Genomic DNA, 14,514 nt, shown 5'->3' with positions numbered 1-14,514 from the left:
TTTAATTTCTAAAACTTCCCTGCAATTTTTTAAGCATCCATGTTTACTTGATACCAATTTTAGGAAGCACGAGTTCCCTCGCTTTGACCGATAACAATGTATTTCAGTTTTAGATAGGTATAAAAAATTATGAATAATGATTGCAGGCACGAGTAATATAGCTAAATAGATTGCTCGCCTTCTGCATATTGAAAGCTTGAAATCAGGGAAATAAAATTAGAGGAAAAAATATATCATAAGATGCATAGAGAACTGGGAGGCTATTAACAAGAATACAAATTTAAAACAAACGAAATCCGCTGACATAAACAAAGCAGGCTGAATCTTCAAGTCACTGTAAAGTACAAAGAGAGCACAGTTTTTTTCCGATGAGTTGGATTTTTTTTTTAGGTCAGATTGTGAATCCCGACTTCGCAATAAAATACCGTAGAAAGACCATTGTTGCATTGTATCCTTGCTGTAAACAAAATATAAAGAATATTAATAAGTAATTTTATTAAATACTTAGAAATTAACTATACCTTGAATTTTAAGATACCTTTTCGAGAAACACGATGTCTTCTTTTTCCAAGGTATAGTCATGAGTGTCGACATAAATTGTATTTATTCCGACTGTCCTGTCTAATTCGACATCCTGGAATAAAATTCGTAATTCGTTATAGACCAACGAAACATATACCAATTGGAAAACGCAAAAGCAAATCCTGATATTTGTACCATACAGTAATCAGTTGAATCTCTGAAAAATATTTTTGTTTTTTTGACTGCAGTATATTTCATAGTAACAAAACTTTCGGAAGAAAAAAACATGCAAATAGAAATTTCAAGCGTTGATAATTTATATGAACCCAAATTTATAAAGACTTTAATGATTTACTTTGCCGGGTGGCACGTGGCAACGCACTTTGAAAAAAATTACGCACTTTGAATTTTTTTTTTCAAAGTGCGTTAAAATTGGGACAAAATCAACGCGTTTTGAAAAAAAATTTAAAAGTGCGTTGAATTTGGGACACACTCAACGCACCTTGAAATTTTTTTCAAAGTGCGTTAAGAGTGTACATATGCAATTTTTTACCACAGGGACATTTTACGCACTTTGAAAAAAAAATATGTATAAACAAAAATTCTAGACTTAGATTTTAGTAATTGAGAGAATCAATTTATAATAGTTTTATCTTTCGAAAAACTTTTAAATTTACAAATACTCATTTAACCTCCATGAGAACAAGTAGCTGAACTGTTGGGTTTTTTTTTTATACTTTATAGCCGTCGGTAGCAAATTGAAAATGGATCCCCACAAAGGTAAGCCCAATTTTCAATGCCTATAATATGTTAATCTTTGCAAAACATTTGTGTGCCTAAGCCCCCCTTCCGGTACCGATGCCTATGTTACACCCACATATATATATATATATATATATATATATATATATATATATATATATATATATATATATATATATATATATATATCTTTGCATAACTGGTATGACGTTGAAAACTTTCAATAAATATTAGTTTACATAAAATGCATGCAAACTGGAACAAAATAGTTACAGTAAAACATTTAAGAGAGAAAAGAATTTTCAAAGCATAGAAAAATCAAAATCGCTCACTTTCACATCCTGAAGTGACCTCATCACCGAAGAGTTATCAAACAGGTTCAATTATTTATCATACCTAAGACTTGCAAGAATATATTTTTTCAAAGTGCGTTAATATGGTCGACATTAACGCATTTTGAAAAGAAATTTTATTTTTTCAAAGTGCGTTAATTTAGTTCCAAATTTCATGCACTTTGAAAATTTTTTTTCAAAGTGCGTAATTTTCCAAAGAGCGTTGTAACAGTTGCATAACAATCAAAATTATAGCATCATTTGGCTTAACAGATATTAACGACGTTCGAGCTGATATTTAAAATCTTAAACTTTTTTTTGCCTTGTATATTTTTAGTTTCTACATACGTAGCTTAATTAAAATTCAAATCAAAAAATGGGGGTCAATATGCTTTTTTTGGCGCTACAGTATTTCTAATATGACCTTTTGCACTGAAATTTGTGTCTTTATTAAAAATTACATCTTCGGCGTTTTCCCTCCAATATATTTTTATCCAATTAAAGCATGAAACAAAATGAACTCTAAGTGTATTTTAAAAAAAGACACTTTAAAATTGTGACTAAAACAAAGTTTCAAATTGCCTCGCATAATTAATTATTTGACCACTAATAAAATGTGATTTTTCTGGCATTTAAAAAGCAAGATACATGTAATTATTTTAAAGTCTTAAACTTTTTCCTGAATTTAAGCAAATAGGTCAAAGTTATCTTAAATATTTAGAAAATAACATCAAAAGTGGGGGTATATGATGTAAATTTTCAGTTATTACCAAAAAAAGTGTAAATTTTATGTTAAAATTGGCTCAATTTTTTCCCGGATTTTCAGAATATATTTACCATATTTGTCACTCTTTGTTAAATGAATTCATAAGAAATAGTTTGATATTAGATATTTCAGAACCAGCATAACACATTTCACTGCAAAAAACAGCTTTTGAGCAACCAGCATTGAAAAATAGGGATTGAAAATTAACAGTACTGTATAGTTCAAGAGAAAACAAATGACCATTTTCTTCTAAAATCCTCCCGCCACAAAATATAGTTCTAGCTTAATTCTACTTGAATGGAATTTAATCGCGTTTTTTTTCATTGAATAAACTTCAATTTGCATTGTGGAATCCAGATATAATGTTAGAATTTAAAATTTTGCAAATTTTTTTAAATAAAGGAAGGACCAAAATCCGCTCAAATACTCAGGATTGAACGTCCTTAAGATCATAAAGTTAATGAAACTTCATCACAGTATTTGTAAATTGAATCATATATAAATATTTACCAAATTGGCATCCCTGTTCTTATTTGCCCAAAACGCAGTCAACATGGCGGACATGAAAGATGAAATAGAATTCACTTCCAGTTTCTCAAGTCCATATATTCTTTGTTGAATATGTACTCCGATACCTTGTATGAAGTCTACTAGCTCGGAATAACTTATCTAAATACATTAAATAAGTATGTAAAATATCCATTATCCCTCATTAATAAGAAAGTAACAACAAAAAAATCTATCAACGTGCTAATAATTATCAAAATATCATTTAAGGTATATGTTTATTTGAATAAACTTAAATAGAAAAACACGATGAGCTTTGATAACTTAAAATAATGATATGATTTTAATACATGTAGCAATTTGTGACCAAATAATTTATAATTATGAAGCATTACCTCTCCATTTCCGTCCTCGTCTAAAATGTTAAATGCTTCCCCGACAGAACACTCATCTCCGAATAAAATTCTGAAACTTTGTTCCTGAACATCATCCTAAACAGATATTTACAACCGTTTCTTATATTGTGTAAAATTGAAGGAATTTTACATAGAGACATAGACAAAATCAACTTCATTCTATGCACATTTTTTTTCAAATTTAACTTACATCGTCAAAAGCTTCTTCAAAAGCATCTCTGGTTATGGACGATTTGTCAATTACCATTTTCTTTATGACCTTAACGAAAAAATAAAATAAATGGTATTTACTTACAGTAATATTAAATGTATATAGAATTTATGCATATTTATGTTAGTTGTATTCAGTATATATCAATGATAAATTTTGAATGTTTTAAGAAAACCTTTAAAAATTCATCCAGTGCTCGGACGAGACGCCTGTGTTCACGTGACGCCCGATCAACGTATCGTCTTCTGTTCCCCATTTTTCTGGGAAAAAAAGAGCATTGAAAGGCAAATTGTAAAAGCTTTGTTAACAAAGAATTTATACAGCACAGGTGAATGACAGAATATCATTTTAAATTAACATAAGGAAGCACTTTAAAACCTTTAAACTGGTAGATCATAAATAACAAAATTAAATCTAAATTCTAAAGTCAAGAATGTAAAATAGCAACATAAGAATTAAGATGTTGTACAAGTCATCAGAACAATTATGCTAAAATACAAGCACAGTAAACAAGTATGCCAAACATACAAGTATGCTACATGTATAAACATATGGTTACAAAGATATGCTCAGTATACGTTGACATTATTTATGGTGAGTATACACTCAAAATTGTTGGCTAATTTACTTGTTAACCTTTCTCATTGTCTCACTCATTCAGCGTACTCATACCTTGCTAGTTTTGTGTCTGGTAACTCGTAGACGTCCATTCCCATTCTTTTTTCCAGTTCCCACTTTACGTGGTCGCTTCTGCATTCTGAATACTGTGTGAATAAGAAAAAAATATTATTGAAGTAGAATTCATGAATAATTTTTTTTCTTCAATTAAGCCAGTAAACAAGAGTCCAAGGTTCACAATGTTATATTGTTGACCCAATTCAAAGCTAAAATCTAAATACATGTACATGTAGTTGTATGTAGGTAAATGTTACCCTAAATCTTTATGTACATGTATGGAGGTAATTGTTACAGGGATTTTATTGTAACACAACATAAAAAACATACAAATCGACAAGAAAAGAAGCAATCTATCAAAATGTTTTGAGTACATTTTGTAATATGAAACTACTTATTTGTTCTATGTGTTTATTTATATGGATACCAACTATTAAAACGTATTTTGTGTAAAAACTTTTCACTTTTCACTTCAAGAACTGTTTCGTACAATAACGCAGTTGTTGTCAATTGTTGTAAAAAAACTGATGTTTAAATACTACTATTACATAGTAGAGACTTTCACATGAATTCATCCTACGATATAAAGTTGACTTCAAGATTCTAAAATAATTACCGCGATTCCTTAGGACTTTAATTCACGTCGGAGTTATTTGTGTTTAAATATTTTTAAAATTGAAAAATCTTAAAATAACGTCAATTCATTTAATGTTATCGGATGACACAGATGAAACAGAAAGAAACCCAAACAAACAAAAAATACTGACAATGCGTAAAATGTTATTTCTATTCAAACCTTACAAACCTCAAAATTTGACAGCATTTAAAACATAATCCTAACAAAGATTACCAGATAGAAGCCTAGTGTTTTATTGAACGTGGCTGGATCCCTCTTGAATCTGTTTTCATTCTTCATTAAAGTAGGTACATCATCTAAGGGATGAAGTCGTTCTATAAAGCTGTTACCTTTCTCCATAGACAGCCACCATCCTACAGAAAAAAAAACGAAATAAAAAAGGTAAGTCACTCATGAAATTAGTTATATCGAGGATTTTTGAAAAGTATATTTTGGATAAGTATTCATATAGTATGACTTAAAATCGCAGATGAAAAACAGAGGGTCAGTGTAAATCTTACTGAGCTACGGTACAATCAAGTTTACCTTTTTGCACTTAAATTTTAATTCTTTGGTTAATCACCTTTTTTATTTTATCAGATTTAATCATGGCAATAAATATAATCTTATTTTACGTAAAATAGTTTTAAATAATATTTTTCATTGAACAAATCTTGCAAATTACCATTTAGTAATGTATGACCTTTTTGCTTTAAAAATGTAAAAGGTATTAAAAATCTAAATAGGCAATTAAATATTTTCTTGTATCAAACCTTTTACATGGTCATTGATATAAATTTTGAAATATTGGTCAAAATATGCGATTTTCAAACAAAAAACGGTATAAATTCTATTTTGACTTCTTTAATTTATCTTCATTTCTCGACAAAGTTTGTTGAGGAAAGGTGATAAATTTGTTTTAAAATTTTAATTAAAATATAAATTGAGACCTACATTTAATATTCCTAGCATATCTATCATAACGAAAAATGTTGTCCGAGTAAAAGCTTAAAAAAAGTAAGTGAGGCTTAATTTCCAAGATATTAATCAAATAAGTGTGCAGATTTGCAGAAATTTCTGCTAAATATCTTTCCACCCCAAGAAATAGTCCCCAATAAAATCTTGCTTCTTTATGAATTTTTTAAACAGTTCTTTCATTGAATGGTGATCAGTTTATGTTGTTTCATTTCAAAATTTTATAAAATTTGAATTTAATAAATAGTTTTGAAGTAAGAGTTCTGCCTGAACTTTTCTAAAAAGCTGACATATCTAAGTTCCAACTATTTTACAAATGACTCGAGTCGACAACAGAACTCGTTTTAAGAGATAAAGATAACTTGAAATTTATCTGACATGTATTAAAGGTATTCAAGTTACCAGGTAGACTAAAATATAAAATACATACACACATTCACATAAGAGAACTTTAAAGCTTGTAAATTTATTAAAATTTTATGAAAATTGTTTTCCAGATCGAAGCGTAGATTTTTTTAAAACCAATTTTGCATATACAGTATTTATATTCATATTTAAATTAATGTTCAATACCTTCTTACTCCCGTCATATTTAATATGTAAATACACACATTATTTTAACACATGTAATTACGGAAACCATAATATGGTTTCCGTTTTATAAATAGCCAGAGTTTGCCTATTTAAACATACAGTATTTTTTTTTAAATGAGGACAAAACCAAAAGGTTTCGATTTATAAATTCGTTTATGGCTTCAATGGCTTTAGATAAAAAAAGGGATAAATGACAGAAGAAGTTTGATAGAAACTGCAAGTTAAGCGGTGTTTTATCCACAAAAAATAAATAAAATGTAGCAAAGATTACCAAATTACCATCAAAGCAGTATATCGGATAGTAACAGGACACAGCTCCGTCGATATAAGTACATGTTTCATTGTTTTGTGTGTACTGGACAGCCTGCATAACGCCTAAAGGAAATCAAAAGAAACATGAAATAACAATTTACAAATGACTTACAATATATACTCTTACAACTAATTAATTTCAGCCTCTGATAAAGTACATGCTTTTGCCGGATGTAAAAAGAAAAATAAGGTACCACTTTATAGCACTGAGTATAGACAATACAAAAAATTCCTTCAAATATTTGCAAATATTGTGATAGATGAAAGGGTGAAAATACAGACAGTTATCGATATCAAAAATCTTACACCAGTACAAATATGTGAGTAGGGTATAGACACAAACCCCTGGGAATTCCAGAGGTGGGATTAGGTGCCTAAGAGGAGCCAGCATCCCCGCCGACAGGTCACATCCGCCGAAAGCTTTATATATTGATAAAATAGACAGAATATTCCGTTGTCAAATTCCGTATAAACCCTAACAATTAAGCCAGTCAAAATACGAACCAACCAATGACAGGTTTTATTTGATAACAAGGTCATTATAATGACCATAGAATTTACGAGAAGGCTGATCCCAAACAAGATTATTGAAATCCTTGAAACAGGAACTTATCTGTCATTAGCTTGACTCGTTTTAAAACTGATCGTATTCGTGGTATGCTCTGGAGTATTGAACTAATTGGGAGATGTACACATCGTATACTAGTCAGTACATCTTCCAAAAATGAAACAGATGTGGCAGATTTTTTGGTGTCATTAATTTCAAATTCACTGGGATATATCGAATCGACATACGTGTACGAGGGTTGTTCGAAAAGTTCGTGGACGATGTCAATCTTCGTTAAATTACTCACTAGAAATTTAAAATAAGTATAATATAATCTTTAAATATACTATTCCTTTACATTTAACAAAGCATAATCCATGTCCAATCATTAAATCCTTTTTCTAATACTTGAAATTCATTTTTTAAGAATTGCACTCGTTTTATAATTTCCTTTGTTAGGATTTCAATTTCTTTTATTACCTAACTCTACTTTCACAGGGTACGCAACTCTAAAGAGCCTATGTCTTTCCTTGACGTTCAAACTTTTAAAAGTTTTTAAGATTTTTGCAGATAAACGTTTCTTCACAGATTGTCCTCATCTGATACAAAGTCTCTGTCACTCAAATACTTTTCTAAACTTTTTGTACACATATGCACAACTTGCTTGTGAGATATTTTTTTATTCCTTCAGCATTTTTGAATTTATTCAGGATTTTTCCTGAGTAAAAGGCAAAACTGCATCGTTATCGGCTGCTCCTTGACGTTCTAAAACGTCATCGTTTTTGTCGTTTTAACGAGGACTACCTATCTTCTCAAGCTGATTTCTTTTCAACAAAGCAAAATATTAAGCAATAATTTGGAATACGAATCGATGTGACAATTCTAAATTTGGGTTCTTGGTTGTTTTTCGTTTTTGCTTCATTTTACAGAGAATATGACTACAGACATTTTTTAGTGTATTGTTCGTAACTTACTAAATTTTGACCTGCTCCGCGATCCGATCTTTGCATTTTTATACCCCCCCCCCGCTTGAAAAGTGGGAGGGTATATAGTAATCGGTATTTCCGTCCGTCCATCTGTCCGTCCGTCTGTTACGCTTTGGGGTACCCATCTCTTATCCGCGACTCCTCTCATACCACTGAAGGAAATTTAATGAAACTTTCACAGAATCTTCATTACATATTGTCATTGTGCACCTCCTATTTTACTTTTTGATCTGACATATATTTTGGATTTTCCAGAGCAAAACATGGTCACTGCCATTATATTCATATGGGAGGCGGGGAGTATCATTTAGTGAGCTCATTGCTCACAGTACCTCTAGTTTAAATCTGGATAAGTTCTGAAGAAATCGTGGTATTTAAAAAAAATTAATACAAATCCTTTGGATTTATTGTTAAAATATTTCTACCAAATTTGGATAAAATATGACGTCAAATAAAAAAGATTTGACGGTAGTCCACGAACTTTTCGAACAACCCTCGTATATATGGAAATGATTTTTCTGAAAAGATAAAATTGAAAGGGAACTTTACTGCATACTCACCCGGAAAAGAGCAAGACATGCGTATGGCTATTCGGATTGGCATGTCCGGGGTAGTTTTAGGATGACAGTACTCTTCTCTGAGGTAATTCAGGTTGGCCACAACGATACAGACTTCCTTTCCAGTTTTATCATACATCTTAAATTTAATAAAATTGTAAGACACAAAGCGTATTTCGGGGGTAAAAATACAGAATGTGACATTTTTTCTTTTAAAATAGAATAATGTTATCTAGCAGTTATTTTTAGATGCAATCGCCATGTATAATTAATTAGAATGAATAAAATATATTCAATTTTACTGCTTTTATAACGAGTTTTTACCTTTAATCGAATGAATCTAGCTTCAACAGAATATTGAAAGTTTGCAATAATAAGACGTGACATATTATGTAATTAGACTAATAGCTTCATATTTTATAAAACCTGAAAAAGTAAGGTGATCAAATAAATGTTTACAGTTGTCACAGCCTACCGAATACATTTATAATATTTTTATATTATATTGTTTTAATAACTTTTTTTTAATCCAATAAAATTTTTGTCAGACATTCCTTAAATATGTTTACCATAACAAGAGTTGTCTTACCTCTTTGAAGGTAACATCTTTATTTCCAAGTTTCTTTTCAAATAAGCCTCCAATTAACTCATATAATTTCACATTAGGATGCCATCCAAAGTGATGCATTAAGTTAGGAATCAAACTGAGATATCCCCAGCGTGCATCTAGAATATGAAGTAGAGAAAAGTTTCAACAAATGAAATAACGATTATTATACCCCCAGCTTGAAAAGTGGGAGGGTATATAGTAATCGGTATTTCCGTCCGTCTGTTACGCTTTGGGGTACCCATCTCTTATCCGCGACTCCTCTCATACCACTGAAGGAAATTTAATGAAACTTTCACAGAATCTTCATTACATATTGCCATTGTGCACCTCCTATTTTACTTTTTGATCTGACATATATTTTGGATTTTCCAGAGCAAAACATGGACACTGCCATTATATTCATATGGGAGGCGGGGGGTATCATTTAGTGAGCTCATTGCTCACAGTACCTCTAGTTTACTTTTTGAATTATTAAAATTTTAAATTCTTGATGATTTGTCCAAAGAATTTGAAACAAAAGGATAACAATTTCCAATATTACAATATGAACTTTTTTCTTCCTTTTTTCTCTTCACACATAGTTTACATGAACACGTAAAGTAGTGGATGCACTTCACGATATCAAACATAAAATTCTGTAATTTTACCTAGAACGTTAAGCAGGGCTTGTTCCAGAACATCGCGATATTCCTCTATTGTTACTCCTGCTGCCAAGAGGCCCGCCAACACCGAGCCAGCACTACTCCCTCCAAAACGTTTGATATTGTTCATAACATTCATCTCCTCCAAACACTGATAAAAATATTTTATATCAATAATTATTCAACATAAAATGGATATAAGTTAATTAGATTCATTAAAATACTTATTGTATTGTTAAATCGCTATTTTTTTCAGCATTGATAAAAGCTAGAAGAGTACAATGAATTTTCAGTTAAAGATTATACAGATTTTTCGTCAGAAAAATTAGGAAAATTCTTGTTTTAAAAAAATTATACGAGAGTTGCTTTCTTGAACAACAAGAAAGTCTACATTCCTAGAATACAAAATGACCTTGACGGCACCAGCATAAGCAATGGCCTTCGCCCCTCCGCCATTGAAGACAAGGTTTTCAAACGGAAAGTCTTTTGAATATTCCTTTGGTTCAATTCTCAGGACCCTTGCTTCAGTGTCAGTCAGTATGGATGGCATCTTAGTGAACAAATTCCTCTGTCGATTGATACTTTGATCTACAAGGAAAATGGCATTTCGAAACTGAAATGATACTAATTAGTTACTACTTCATAAAGGTTAACAAATTTGATATTCCAGGTAGAAAGTGGTTGCAATTTTAAAAAAAAAAATAATATGTTACAGGTGTGATTTTGAAAGTGGCTCGATAATATAATCATGTGAACAAATTTTACCAGCTTTTTTTCTATCCTCCTCTGTTAACATTTCATCAATTTGTCTTCTTCTTTCCTCTAGGAACTTTGCTCTCTTTGTCAGTCTCGGAGTTTCCTTTACTGACCAAAGGCCAGAGTAGATTACCCCCATGGTTATTACGTCTTAATTAATTTTTTAAATTAAACATTCTAAGCAATATGGAACAACTGTTGTAGTGAGAAAAACGGAAACATATATCCGCTCATTTCCGGTTTGTTTGTTTGTTTTTTTGGCTACAAGATGTGGATGTTTCTGTAGCTTGTTTTAGATATCAGTCATACTGGGAGAAATTTCATAAAATCTAAAAGCTACAAGTTTTTATTTTTAACATAAAAAATAAAACACAATGGATTATTAAAATTTTATTTTTAGATAAATATCTCATACTCGATAAAAATTCCAATTTCAACTTTTAAAAAATAGAATTAAATTCTATAAAAAAGTAAGGTACGACTGTATCTTCATTTCTGGCAGCATGCTTTATTGACAATTCACAATAACTCAGAGAAAAATACACAAGAAATATCCAGATGCGCATGGAGCAATTAATTCAAGAATATGTACATGTACGTGGATTGTAAATATATGGAATAATCATCTTACTAAAAAGTCTAATCAATTATACAAATTATGAACATACCAAGCAGGGACCTCTGAAAAAATAGATTGGATCAGGTGCCATGGAGGAGTGTGCATCCTACAGGGATCGGTCATACTCGCTGCGTGCCCTATGTCATTGTCAGGTAAACGAAATAAAATGCGTAGACAATTGAGTGTGAAAATAATGGTGAAATAATCAATATTAACAATCTGAACGCCACTAGCCAAATACATAATATGTAATAAACAACTACACCTTTCACTGAGGCGCACGACACGTATTTTGAGTAACATATATCATATTAATTGAAAGGCCTTAGTTTTTAAATAAATTTGACAACGGATTTTCCCGTCTATCTGATCAAGTCATAGGGACCACGACAGTAGTGTAAGGTCCACACTTGGTGATTGTTCCTCCAAGGCACTTGATCCCACTTCTGGTATTTCCTGGAGCTCGTTGATTTCTTTTGTATTCCTTGCAAGTTTTGTGAGATAATTAACTATTTGATATTCTCATCCTTAATTGAATCAATTTCAAATAAAAATGCCTTCATTTATACAAAGTTTTATTTTTACATTAAGATAACAGATTTCCTGTATTGTAAAGGACATGAAGATAAAAATCTGTATTTACATACATTGTATTTATAAAAATCCAGTTAAACTTATTGTCTTCAACAGTAAACCTGCTTTTCTGAATAAACGTTAACAGTTTTAAAATTTTCAAATTTAGGAATTTTCAGTGAGGAATGGTCTATCTGAAAGGAAAAAATAATTAAAAATGAAATTGTTTAACTTTGTTACTCAAAAAATCATCATGTCATTTTCAAATATGAAATCCTTTAAACTAGAATATTTATGTAAAAAAATTAGTTTATTGATTAAAATTGAAATATCTTAAACTAATCGAATTTTTCCTAACGGTCCTATTTTGTCATTTTTTCCGATTATTTTCATCAGCACAGTTCGCAGTTATAGATTGAAAAAAAAATTAGTAATGACATTCCTTCTATGATTAAACCGTCTATCGCATGTACCTTGTCAATGGTGAAAAAATGTGCCATCATCAAATGGCGTCCTCATTATAGGAGAATGGATTATGATGTAATCTGTGTAGGGCACCAAGAAGACCAGACAAGGACCACCCGAATCCCTCATTGTCTGTTTCACTGGCTGTCAAAGACGCCGCCACTGGGTCCTGTTAATATAACCGTATGTACTGTGAAATCACTAATTTTCGTGGGGGTTTAATTTTCGTAGTTTTCGATGTATGGAGAGACACACGAATTTATGACCACCACGAAATGTAAATTTTCATATGCATTACTACTAAACATTTTCCACGCACGAAATCATATCCCCACAAACCAATATTCTTTTCCTCGAAAGACTCGAAAATTTGACCCCCTGTTAATATGTGATTTACAGTATGTAATGGAAATATACATAATAAATATATTTGTTCTTCTCATCAGTTACATTTAAGGATTTTGTTCGAAAAGAGATTTGTCAATCAGTGTTATATTCTGGAAAACATACAAATACAATAATACTCTCTGGATTTTTTTTTTATTTTAAGGGATTTCATAACTTTCAAAGACATTTTTTGCAAATGATTCTTTAAATTATTCGTAACTTGTATGCGCGTACATACATTTCATTTAAATTTTCACTGGAATTTTATTTTCTAAGAAAAATTCACGAAAATATCTCGAGAATAATATAAAACGCCATATATTCCTCTTTTTTGTAGATGTGCAGTTGATAGAGGAAACTGAGATATCACAAAAAGATCATGAAACATATGAAGATAACGAACAGTGTTCAAGATTAAAAGTCCGTAAGACAATGCAAAATAGGAGCAGAGCAAACGCGGTACTCCAAAACATCGGAGGTGGGATATCACATGCGTGATGTCACATGTTCAATGTCCTCCGATTCGTATCGACTTCAAACAAGAAATAAAATATCTTTGATATTGTTTACCATACTTTTGCCTTCAGTAGCATCAATTTTGTAAGTGATAATAATCCATAATTTATTTTTAAAAAGTTGGATAGGAAGCAATGATCCCAGTCTTTAAAAAAGATTACAAATCGAATAGTTGAAAAACTTATATACACCGGAAGTGTGATAAGGTGATCAAGAGGAGAAAGCGCCCCCTGTCATCCGTTAAAATGTGTGTCCTTCGTATAAATAAATGGAGTAATATATGGGAAAAAGTGGCAAGCTTATATTGCTGACTGCATTGATTCTTTGACTTAACTGAAAAACTTTTATGCAAGAATTGCATGAGAACCACTATTTGAGTGATGACAAGTGTTATCTTCATATGCAAATAGTATAACATTGATTTAAAGAACATGCAAGTTAACAATAAAAGGTCAGAAGAATCGGATTCTTTCACTTGAAATTCCTCCCAAGTGTAAATGATCCCCAATTATCATAAAGTTTCCTGAATGGTGAACAGTCTAAAACACAATGCACGCATTTTAGGAAAATAGCTCACCTGGCGTATTAAGGAAATTTCCGAATTTCTTTTTCTGAACTGAAATTTAAAATTAAAGCGTTTTAATAATGCTTTGGTATCCTGATATAACAACACTTAATTAAGATGCTGTGCTTAACACGATAAATCCTAATTTACAAAGCTATAAATTTTGAATGTAGGGACATGTTGAAATAAATGATTCAGAAATATGAAAGATTCTGTCTCATAATTAAGGTTTACAGATGACTGATAGGGGTTATTTGGAGTTTATTGTTATTAATGAAAGAAGAAACAAGAAGACAATATCTGTAGAAGTATTTAATAACAGACTTACAGCTCCTGGGCAATTCTGTAAAAATATAGAAAAAAAATCTTGATAAGATTACTCAAAGCTGTCATGCAGAGTATGCTTTACGACTTAAAATACAGATATATGAAAAAGATGAAAATAACGAACAGAAATCGATCTTAAAGATCTATAAACAATACAAATCTGTAAAGAGAGCATAAAAAACGGACCCCTGGAAGTTCCAAAGGTGGAATCAGGTGCCAAAGGGGAGTGAGCTTCCCCTGTCCACCGATTACATCCGCGAAGAGCCCTATGCTTTGA

At 31.0% G+C, this 14,514-nt stretch overlaps 1 protein-coding gene and 1 long non-coding RNA gene across 2 annotated transcripts; both read right to left on the bottom strand.

The window, feature by feature from the left end:
- Positions 1-213: 213 nt before the first annotated feature.
- On the bottom strand, positions 214-10,961 carry LOC134263398 (uncharacterized). Its single transcript, XM_062745730.1, has 14 exons — positions 10,795-10,961; positions 10,442-10,617; positions 10,036-10,180; positions 9,368-9,504; positions 8,782-8,917; positions 6,656-6,751; positions 5,042-5,181; positions 4,189-4,280; positions 3,692-3,776; positions 3,496-3,564; positions 3,285-3,380; positions 2,893-3,051; positions 539-634; positions 214-457 (listed from the first exon to the last, which is right to left on the bottom strand). Exons 1-14 carry the CDS (start codon positions 10,922-10,924, stop codon positions 392-394), a joined length of 1,623 nt encoding a protein of 540 aa, XP_062601714.1. The 5' UTR covers positions 10,925-10,961; the 3' UTR covers positions 214-391.
- A 1,053-nt stretch (positions 10,962-12,014) lies between these two features.
- Positions 12,015-14,255, bottom strand: LOC134263397 (uncharacterized). Its single transcript, XR_009991253.1, has 4 exons — positions 14,239-14,255; positions 13,923-13,961; positions 12,451-12,611; positions 12,015-12,171 (listed from the first exon to the last, which is right to left on the bottom strand). It is a non-coding gene; the product is annotated as an uncharacterized LOC134263397 (long non-coding RNA).
- Positions 14,256-14,514: the final 259 nt, after the last annotated feature.

Source organism: Saccostrea cucullata, unplaced genomic scaffold (genome assembly GCF_032062105.1).
Source record: "Saccostrea cucullata isolate Sc308-1 unplaced genomic scaffold, CSIRO_AGI_Scuc_v1 ctg345, whole genome shotgun sequence".
NCBI classification, from domain to species: domain Eukaryota; kingdom Metazoa; phylum Mollusca; class Bivalvia; order Ostreida; family Ostreidae; genus Saccostrea; species Saccostrea cuccullata.
This window is presented reverse-complemented; position numbering and strand designations above follow the sequence as displayed.